This window comes from Physcomitrium patens, chromosome 8, assembly GCF_059467195.1.
Source record: "Physcomitrium patens ecotype Gransden chromosome 8, ASM5946719v1, whole genome shotgun sequence".
In the NCBI taxonomy this organism is placed as follows: Eukaryota; Viridiplantae; Streptophyta; class Bryopsida; order Funariales; family Funariaceae; genus Physcomitrium; species Physcomitrium patens.
The window spans coordinates 545,543-557,366 of NC_143417.1; the positions used below are offsets into that span (position 1 = coordinate 545,543).

Genomic DNA, 11,824 nt, shown 5'->3' on the forward strand with positions numbered 1-11,824 from the left:
ATTATTCTTAAAGTAGGTATTTATTTCACAGGTTTATTATTACAATAAATATTTTATATAAAAAATTTATTTTATTGCTATCAAAATTTACAATATTTTTATTAAATAATACATAAATATTTCATTATTACAATAATTAATGCAGCTTCAATTTAGAATGTATAAGCAAGACTTAGAAAAATTTAAGAGTTGTAATTTTAAAGAGATAAGTGTTGTGAAATTTTTCTATAATGTGTAATAGGAGAATGTTTTTAGAAGAGGATTTTTACAGAGTTAGAAGAATGTGAATAAAATAAGATATAGAAGGTTGAACAAATGTGTATAATACTATAGTGGTAGAAGGGATATTTTTGTAGATTTTTTTTATAAATATAGTATAAATACATGTATTGAAGATGATATAAGCTTATTATGATTATTATTATTTAATTTTAAAAATATTAAACTTCTTAAAATGAAAAACTCTTAGTTTTTTACTAAATGAAACTTTGTTTTTTTATGAATTACTTGAGGTAATACATTTGTTGAAGAAATCCTTGCTATCCTTGTATTATTGAAATCATATGTTTTTTATGTAGATAAGAAAAAAGTTAAATTAATTAAATCTTACATCTATAATACAACACTATTAAAAAAAACCATTAATATATTAACTTAAGAATTTCTTTGTAAGAAACATATATATATATATATATATATATATTTATGGTGCTATAAAATAAAAATTATTATAGAAGAAGATAATACATAATTTCAAAAGCACTTTGATGCTTTTAAAAAAAATTATTCATTCTTGATTTTTTTTTAAAAAAAAACTCTAATCTTATGTATGTTAGTCTTCTTAATATGTCAAGGGTATAAATCTACATAAAATTTTAAAAAGACAATAAATTCTTGTACTATTAAGAAAAATAAATACAAAGATAATTTATAGTTATAAACTAGAGATGAATTAAAATGGTTATTGCTAGATTAAAAAAAACTTGAGAGTCTTATATTAATATTAAATTAGAATAAAGTTTTTATTAGAATAAAAATTACTTTAATTGTGTCTTTAAACATATTAGATACAAAGAAGGCTATATGTAAATAACTAAGAACCATGAGAATTATAGACTAACTATCTATATTATAATTTGCTTCTATAGTTTTGTTATCTAATGGTGAGAAAGTTTTGAAAAGATAAAAACTACAGTCTTATGACACATATAAAAATATTTGAAGATTTAATTTGCATCTTAAAAATTCTATAAAGTTTTAAAAAAAGATATTATATACCTAATATGCTTTTATTTAATTCTATTTAATTTTAAAAAATTATATCTATTTAAATAATACAAGTATTTATTATATAATTATTATAAAATAAAAAATATTATACAAAAATATTAAAAATATTTAATACATAAAAATTTAATTAAATTATTAAATATTTTTGTTTTTATTAAATTAAATAAAGATAAAATTTTAAATCTAAAAATACTTTAAAATTTTATATATATTATAAATTTTATTGTAAAAAGAAATATTATTATAAAAAGTATAAAAATATATTCAAATAAATTAAATTATCAAAAGATAATATTTGAAGATATTTAAAAATGATAATTTATATTATTAGTATAAAACTAGATTTTTTTATAAAAATATAATAATTTTATTTATAAATGTAAAATTATTTTTTAAAAAAAATAGAATATCAATTATGTGTTAGAAATCAAATGTTGGTAAATTGAAACGATAAAATAATTAAGTAAAGGTGAAATTTATCTCTTAATTTAAAGTATAAGATGACTTATATTAAGAAGTTATTGTAATTCGTGGTATAAAGTGAGAAGTATAAAAAATAAGCAATAAATAAAGAAGAAAGACAAAATAAGTGAAAGAAAGAAAATCAAAGAAATTCATATTCTACAAACTTGTCATAATTTATTTATTGGATTATGAATTGGTAAAAAATATAAGATATAAATTAAAAATATTTTTTGTCATATAAAAATTTATTTTGTATTTTCAATGATATTAATAAAATACGATTTTAAGTTACTATGAATAAGTTATAGCCATGTTTTTCATTTTATGGTTACAATGTCAAAAAAGACAATATTTCAAAAAACTCAAGCTTCTTTGGACAATATTGAGAAATGTGCTTAGGTTCTCTACAATACAAGTATAATATTTCGTCATGATATTAAGTCTTTTTTTGCTCAATAAGAAATTTAAAACTTACTGCATCAATTTACATATCTTTTACTTCTGAATATATGTATTAAAATCCCAATGGTGTATCATATACATACATATTTATCTAAATAATAAATACTAGATAAAAAATAAATTTATATAGATTTGATATTATCTTGTGGCAAAGCTTCTTAGAAGTTTTATAGACGTATATTTGACTTTAGATGTATTTATAGTTGATTAGTAGGTTAGAAACTTAGTCAACAAGTTAGCCATATATTGCACATGTTAGTAGCTTGTGGAACAAGTTTAATACATAGTACACATATAGCAAACTAATCTTATAAATTAGACACATGTCTTGCAAGTTGGACATGTATTGGAGGTCCTATAGAATAATGTCACATAGCTTTTAGTTAGATAATATATATGGAAACAAGAGTGAAGACTTTTTTACTCTTATCAATGCATTTTTAGTCTTTAGTCTTGTTTCAAGTCTTTTTAATCTTCTTATCTTTGGCAATAGCTATTCTAGTTTCAATACTATATTAGTTTTAAATAAATATATATATTTTTTGAATTACACAAGAGTATATTAAATTTTTGATTTTGTAAGATTCATGTCTTTCACATGATATTGCCATTGAATTTTAAAGATATTGATGCTTATTTATACAATATTCATATTGAAATTCAAAAAGCTAATTATTACATTTCATAACAAAGTCAATTATTTAAGATAATGTTTGAGGATTAGGTAAGTTGAATATGAATTTTTTTACATCATATTATAATCTTTAGAAAAATTAGCTAAGAAATGCAACATCATTTCACTTGATATCAGTCACAAGTTGTCAACAGTGTAAAGCATATAATGTTACAAATTGATTGTCTTATTATAAAATATAAATTTTGTTGGTTGTAATACAAATTACATCATATTTTCCATACATAGATCAAATTTTGCCAAAAAGGCCTCAAAATTATCTAGTATTAGATCTTGATGTTCAAAAAAAGATAAAAATTATGATAATGCAAAATTTAAAAATAGTGTTTCAATAAATATGACATGTGATCTTAGAGTTGAATAAATTTGGGATTAAATTTTAATCATTAATTTTATTTAATTAATGAATCCTCAAAACTTTGATCTTGTGCCATCAAACTTCTCTAACATGACAATTTTTGGTTTTCTACTGTGAGAACGATGTTTCACTGTAGAAGTAGTAGAATAATTTGGTGTAGATGTTGAAGCAACTCTAATCAACTTTATATCTTTAATTCTTGTCAATCTTATTCCTCCTTGTAGTAGTAAATTGAATTGATGAATTGTAAGCATTAATATCCTTAATTACTCATACTTTTATGCCATTGCATTCTTTATTTCAACAATCTTTTCATAATAATATTTAAAAAAAAGAAATCTAATATTAATCAAAATAAATAATACTTAAGAATAAAAAAATTGCTAAGAATAATATCAATCTAGAAGAGGATAATCCAAAAATTTTAATATGCTTATATCTTATTAAGAAAAAGAGATAATTTACTTTTAATGAAGAAAAGACAAAGCTTTGATACTATAAGTATACCCTTGTTAATCTATTAAAGATAAAAATTTAATGAAGACAAATAAATAAGTGAGACTTTTTTCAAAGAAAGATGACAAAACAGAAATAAGAAAGTATGTATATTCAAGAAGAGTTAAAATGGCTATTTCCAAAAGATAAAAATATTAGAAATCCTTGAAACTAGATTAAAATCAAGAAAAGAATTGACAAAAGTGAAGAAGACTTTATTCTTATCCACATATATACTATCTTACTAAGAGTTATATGGCGACATTCCATAAGACCTTTGAAATGTGTCTAATATATATATATATATATATATATATATATATATATGTTTTAATTTACAAAGCAAGTTTTTTATATGCATACTACATGATTAGCTTGTATCAAAAGCTACCAACATATATAACATGTGGCTAATTTTTTGGCTAAGTGTTCAACCTACTAATCACCTTTATATATGTATAAAGATGAAATCATATCTATGGAGCTTCTAAAAAGCTTTTCTACAAAATATTATCAAATTTATCTATTTTTATCTACTTCTACCTATTTATATTATCTAAATAACTATTGGCATACATATATGTATATATATATATATATATTTGTAACAAGTAATGATAGAAATAATAATGATAGTAAATAATAAAATTATTAAAAAAATAAGAAATTTACAGTATGAAGAAAAATCACATATATATATATATATATATATATATATCTATAGTCAAAAATTGTGAATGTAACAAATTATCTTATAAATAGAAGACCTATAAGAGTTAATAAAGGTTAGATATTATAAGAGATATAGATAAAGAAAAAATTATCAATTCACCATATAAAAATTATTAGATGTTTAATCAATATACATGTGTTTAAAAAAGATAGGTCGAAATTTCAATTAAAAACTTTGGAACGTGTTATATTGCAATATGACAATAGAAACAAAGTTTACATGCTTTATTATCCACCAAAAAAGTAGATTATTTTTAATAAAGATATGGTGTTTTATGAATTTAAAGTTGAATATGAATTTACAAAAACAAAAGATGAAGTATTTAATGAACATACAAAATAATTTCCAAGATCAATATACTTAGGTGGTAAAATAATTAGTTTCAAGAAGCAAATAATGAAATATTTCTTAAGTTGCTATAAAAAGAAAATATAGTGATTTTTCATAAGAAGAAGCAATTAATGAAAAAATTGACTAGGACGTATATTTATTTTTCACAAGAAGAAGCAATCAAGGAGTCACCAAAAGAAAATACATCTTTGATAATAGGAGTTGATACACCAAACATAATTTTTCCAAAGAAGCAAAAATCCAAATATAACATGAATGAAACAAAGTTACAAAGATTAGAGAAAATTAAGAAACCAACTACTACATTACAAGATTATGTTTAGACAATCAAGAATACTAAATTATGGGAGTTGAATTTTTTTAATAATGCGACCAATATAAAAGAATGAGTTAATACAATTCAACAAGAAATGGATTCTATTAGAATGAATGATATATAGAAGTTGATAAATCAACCAAAATGAATCAAATCACTTGATTTGAAATAGGTGTTTGAAGCAAAGACAAATGGAGTTGAAAATATTCAAAAATAAAAAGATAGATTGATTGTAATAAGAAACTTTTAAGCTTTTGAAATTGATTAATTTGAAACATTTATTCCTATAGCGAAGTGAACAACAATAAGTTATGTGGTTGTATTAGTTACTAAAAAGGAGTAGAGAATTAGACATTTTGATATAAAAATAGCCTTTTTGTATGACATTCTTGAATAAGAAGTATTTATAAAAGTACCAGATGGTTGAAAGAATGCAAATATATATATATATATATATATATATATATAAGATGAAAAGGCTTTGTATAGACTTAAGCAAGCTCTTAAAATTTAGTATTTAAGAATAGATGCTTATTTAAAGGAAAATTTTTTTAACAAGAGTAATGAAGATTATAATTTGTACTATTGCATTTAGAATAGAAAATATATATTATTCCTTCTATATGTAGACAATTTGATGTTAAAAAAGGATGAATATGATAATATTGAAAGAATTTAAAAAAATTAAAAAAATAAATATGAAATTATCAACTTAGAAAATGTATAGATTTATTTAGGAGTTAAATTTGAAATTACCAACCAAGGAATTTTGATGCATTAAATACAATACATCAAATAGCTATTGCAAAAATATAAAATAGAAAATTCAAATTATAAATCCATATCAATGAATATAAGAACCAAGCTTAAAAAAGACATGAAATTTTTGTTATGTGATGCTACTTACTATAGATTATTGGTAGAGAACTTAATTCATTTAAAATAATATAAGAAGATATTATCTTTGCAATATACTATTATTCATGATACATGCATTAGTTGCAAGAAGTACATTTAATTAAAACAAAATATGTATTAAAATATCTTAAAAATACAATAAATCACAATATATTATTTTGAATAGATGAAAAAAGAAAATTACATACTTTTATTGATACAATTTTTTCTTGAAATCTAGACTCTTGAAAATTGGTTACAAGAATTATACACAAACTAGGATCTTTTCTAATTCATTAGAGCTGCAATTTGTAAGAAATAATAGCATTATCTATAATAAAAGTAAAATATAGAGCTTTATTTGTATTTTCAAGAGAAGTGATTTATCTCAAAGGATTGACTTAAAAATTACAAATTCAAAGAAAAGAACCAAAAAATATCTTCAAAAATAATATAAGTTGTATCAAACTAGAAAATCATTTAGCTATGTAGGTAAGAACAAATATATTGAATTACAACATCACTATGTAAGAGAGAAGATACAAGATAGGAGTATTGAAGTAAACTTTATTTCCAATAAACATCAGCAAGCCAACATCTTGACAAAACCTCTAAGTGGATTTTGTCATCAATAGAATTATGAAATGAGAGGATTATTAAAAGTTCTATGTAGAATAAAGATCAAATGTTTTTTTATAGATAAAAACAAAGATATAAAAGCTAAAAAAAAACCAAAGATGAAAGAGTTTTAAGATAGCATTGTGCTTCTAATAAAGTTTTGAAACCTTTGAATTTAGTATGAAGGAAATGTTTTACCTCAACTTCATATGTTGACCAAGAAATATATATATATATATTCTTAGGTGTCGGCCTTGTTGAATTGTATAAAATTTTGATGGTTTTGAAATGCTACAAGTAATTCTAAAAAGACTAAAAGCAAAGTTATTTTAATGCTGGCCAAAGGTTAACAACAAGATTTGATGAAGAAAATTCATAATATAATGAAAGAGTCTTAATATCAAAGTATCAAATAATTGAGCTAAAACAAAAAAAACATAATTATACATATAAGACAACACAAATAAAATACATCAAAAAAATTGGAAAATAAACATAAGAAAAAAAAAAAGAAAGAAAATCACAAATAAAAAATAAAAGAATCATCAAATACAATGATTAAAGAAAAATTGCAATCTCAGTAGTAATAAAGTGTAAAAAAATAAGTAACATATTAAATATAAAAAACTAGAATTGATGAAAAGTATTAGATATTATAAAAACAATCTTAATTTAGGTTATATCATTCTTGTTATATTAGTTATGAGTCATAGTATTAATTTAGAATAAAAATAGATATTGAATCTATTATTATTATATGGCATAAAAAGCTTATTATTATAAGATAATATATATATATATATATATATATATAATATTTATTGCATGTTTAAAATATATTTTAATAAAAATGAAAGAAGTATAATATCTTAGAAATCTTCAACAAACCTCTTATCTAAACTTCTCATTTTAAGATATCCTACCTTAAATATTATAAGGTTGACCAGTCAAATGGAACTAATGACTAGTTGATCAAGTCATGCCTTCTATAGTCTACAAGTTATGGAATACAATTGTATTTTTTTGTACATCTTTGTATATAGAGTAATTTCAAGAGATTAGTAATTGATTTTATGAGGAAGAAATTCACCACACACAAACAAGAATATAAGATTGAAGTTCAAACCAAATTAAATGCTTAATTTCAAAATTTTAAAAAATAATTAATATTATGTGAAATATGGAATAGAATAGGTAGATTGAAAATAGAAAATATTCTCCAAAATAAATATCCAACCACCCTTGTCACTACATTGTTGTATTGTAATACACCTATATAGTAAAAATATAATCAAAAATAAATTTTTAATTCATATTTTATCATCTTGATTTAATAATAATTCAAAAAATTTAAAAATGGTTTTTATAAATATCTCTTAATTTATTTTCTTGTCTTAATAGCTAGTAGATTAAAGATTGATTAATAATTTTATCTTTTAGGCTATAGTAACTTTTTTACTACCTTAGAAAGGCCATAAATTGATAAAAATATGGTATAAGAGATAAATAAGTAATATGGTTGATACTAAGATTAAGTTGAAATTAGGATCAAGATAAAAACCTCTAAGATAGGTTGGATTGATATCCACAAGTCAACCGTTTGTAGAACAGGGTCGAAATCAGACCTCTAGTCACTAAAGCAGTTGTCTAAGACTGAATATGTGAATATTTGGAGATTGGCAATTAGAATTGGAGAGCTAGCTTCAAGATTCTTCTAGAAGTAAAAGGCTTGTTTTTATAGGATTTGGGATAATTTTGCAATTATTGTTCAAAATTAGAATTTGTATTGGTGACTTTGGATTTATGCAATATATTTAGAGATAGAACTTTTGGCTAATTTGTGTAATTGATGTTACATCTACAATTCAAAATTTGATAGTACTTAATTGATTAGATGTGTTAAATGTGCATAAAATTTTATGTTAATTTAAGAGGGCAATTGGGAGATATTTGGTTTTTGATACAAAAAGATATTGAAAATTGGTAGTTTGAAATTAAGTAGGATTTCTATGATATCTAAAGATCTATTAGTTGAAACAAGGTGAAATTTGACATGGTGTTAGAAGAATTAAAGATTAATCTATATACTAATTTTGAATTAAAATTAAAAATTAGAGAAAGAAAAATCACTATTGAAACATCTACATCAACTTTCAAGTTGGTGGCCAAGTGACATTAATGTGGTTTTTTGGACATTTTTTCACAATCTCTAAGTTGAATTGAGCTAAATTTTATTGAACATATAAAAGAATTATAGTGGTATTTGTATACAAAATTTTGCATCAAGTAGATGATCAAATTAGGAGTTACAGCTTGTTGAAGCTTACTAATTAGGATTAGGGCTTATAAAGAGAAATCAAAATTCCCTATTTATAAAAGTAATAAAGCAATTGGAGTTTGTGTATGGTTGAGATTATTAAGGAGAATGTTTTGAGTACTTTTTATTAGATTTAAATACTTTTGAATTGAAATTTGAATTGCATTCTTTTTATATGGATGAAACCTATTAGGATTTCTTGGATATTTGTAAAATACAACTTCATCTTCCACAACCAAGTACTTGGTGTATTTTCAAATAAGACAACACATAATACAACAACATATTGCAGAAACCTCTCTATTTAATTAACTAGCTTTGTTATCATAGGTTGTGAGTTTGCAAGTGTCTGTCAAATACAACCATTGATTGAATTATTAGAAATAGAGGGAAGAAATATAAGAGAAATAGGGAGGCAAATAAGTTGAAGGCTAGGTAATTTAGAGAGTAGTAGATTGAAAATTCAAAACTTATTCCTTATTGGGCCTACACTAATCTACATTCACATATATGTATATATTACTTGAAAACATATATCACAGCCTCTAGACGCAATTATACTGCCAACCCAGAGCATCACCAATGACAATTAACTAGTGACATAAGAGATAACAAGATGATGAAGAATGTCCAAGGTACATCCATGGTGGCATTGGTCTGGTTTGGGTTTGGTGGTGGCGTTGAAGGGCACGCTACACCATTACCATCTCCGCAATTCTGAAAAATTCCTCCTGGGTAACTCCCTTGATAGTTGAGATTGGCGAACAGATCAGTTGCACAGAGTAATGTTTCGTTGTTGAGGAGATCAGCATAGGGACACGCGAGTAAAGCAAATGATTCGCAGCAAACCGTTTGGTTATTAACCTCCGACATGTTATGATCCTGGATTACTTTGCAAACGCTGGTCACCACGGTGTAATTTATTGTACTGAATTCTATTGGACAGTCTGCACATTTACGCATACGTTCACATACGCATTTAGTCCGCAACAATGCAACTAACTGTACTACCAAGTGCACTATCTGCACAAACGTAGTCAACGTGTTTCTCTCTTTCACAAAGGTTTCCACTTGCACAAGAGGGTCACAATCGTGCAGATTTCTGGGATAAACATACACTTCAGCATGGCTATGCAGGAATAGGGACAGAAACTCACGTCCTTGTGTCTGGAGAATATGCCTGGTAAGAAATCCAGCTCCAAAAGTCTTTACTTCGGACTCTCCATTGCCAGTTGCTAGATCTCCTGAACCTTCACTGTCAAATGCCATGGTCAGCATTTCTGTCAGGGTTAACCGTGTCTAAAAAATGAACCACGTGAACAAAGCACATGATCGAGTGAGCAGAAACAACTCCCAGAAAAACCATGATCCAAAATTAGGATACAGGCCCAATGCACCATAGGAGATCACTCAAGCCCTCCCGGAGGCTTACAGTTAGGAGGGCCCTGCGAATCCTCAGACCCGTGAATTTAAGTAGTGAATTTAAGAAAAGCGCACTAAAATCTAGGTTACAAAGTAAGATTCTTACTCGCGCCAGTTAGAAAGCCCTGGCATCATGTAATAACAACAAAATTTATCACTATCCTGCTTCTAGTCGCAAAATCTCGCAGCCCTTCGTCGCCCCTTGCGTGAAACCGCCACACAGAAATGCCTACGAGCTCTTCCTTCTCAGATTCATCGTTACACCGAGTGCACAGTCTGGATAGCGTGGGACGATAGACAAAAGTGGCATGTGAAATGCAAAATAGTCATGCATCTAACCTTGCTACCACGGTTCTCCAGTCGTCGGAGGGGCATTCACGTAATAAAGATTGAACCGAAACCGAATCTGCACACATCTTGAAAGCTCTCGCTCACCTGCGACAGAGATCACGCAGAGAAATAAGACGACGACGCAAGAAAGCGGAGACCCCACAAACTTCGACGCCATAGTGAACACCGACGAGCTGAGTCCGATTTACCACACGCATCCACCTCCAACACCATGAGACTTCAATGAAAGGGACTCATCGAAGCGACTCACTGTACCGATTCTCGCAGCTCTGGCTGTGGTGATCGAACGCGGTGTCCGATGCGATCAAACCAAAACGAGGTCGCCGCTGCCGCGCGTCAATGGCGAAAGTCCCCACTGACCAATGCCGGCGAAGATTCTAACTCATCCAGAGATGTTCTCATTTACCATTCGTGACCCGTCCCAACGCACTCGTGGACTCGTGCTACCCTATTCGCTCCACCGCAAATAAGTTGCTTTCCCTACTACAGGATTCTGGCTTTTGCATTTTCCTGACAATGAACCACAGATCTTGCCTTTATGGGCACTTGTTTCTTCTTTGGGTATGTGGACCGTACTTTCGTCATCTAAATACGACGCTACCGTATACCTCTGTTGACTTTGACTACCGGTTGGGAAGAGGACAACGGCTTTTTCTAATGATGGAATCTGCTGACGAATACGTTGAAATTGGGTGTTGTCTGTATCCTTACAGTAGATTTGCCAACCTGACATCCAATTATGTAATTTAAAGTCACCACTGGCTGCTTTGCAGTGGAACTATAAATTACTGTGTGATGCTGAAATGCTTTGTTTGGAACGGTTTTTTCAAAAAATGTCCAGCGTTGAGTGTTTGGATCTAGATGTGAATATTACTTGATACACAAGGGCACCCATTAGTTATGATTTCTTTACAATTCTTTTAAAACTTCATAAAGATTTTTTAAGGATTTTATTAGAGTTTGATTAGAATCGTTAGGTTCTTCATTAGTTACAAAATACAAGTTTACCTTCTATAATAAAGTATTCAATGTATTCTCAAACAAGAAGACACATA

At 26.3% G+C, this 11,824-nt stretch overlaps 1 protein-coding gene across 6 annotated transcripts; it reads right to left on the bottom strand.

Annotated features, from left to right (window-relative positions):
* Window positions 1–9,416: 9,416 nt before the first annotated feature.
* On the bottom strand, window positions 9,417–11,149 carry LOC112285386 (GPI-anchored protein LLG1). 6 transcript variants are annotated; one of them, XM_024526162.3, is made up of 4 exons: window positions 11,025–11,149; window positions 10,758–10,853; window positions 10,154–10,251; window positions 9,417–9,943 (listed from the first exon to the last, which is right to left on the bottom strand). In XM_024526162.3, exons 2-4 carry the CDS (start codon window positions 10,832–10,834, stop codon window positions 9,573–9,575), a joined length of 546 nt encoding a protein of 181 aa, XP_024381930.1. In that variant the 5' UTR covers window positions 10,835–10,853; window positions 11,025–11,149; the 3' UTR covers window positions 9,417–9,572. The 6 variants fall into 6 exon arrangements, with proteins under 6 accessions (XP_024381930.1, XP_024381931.1, XP_024381932.1 ...); XM_024526163.3 differs by having other exon boundaries at window positions 11,020–11,105; XM_024526164.3 differs by lacking the exon at window positions 10,758–10,853 and having other exon boundaries at window positions 10,154–10,246; window positions 10,854–11,031.
* Window positions 11,150–11,824: the final 675 nt, after the last annotated feature.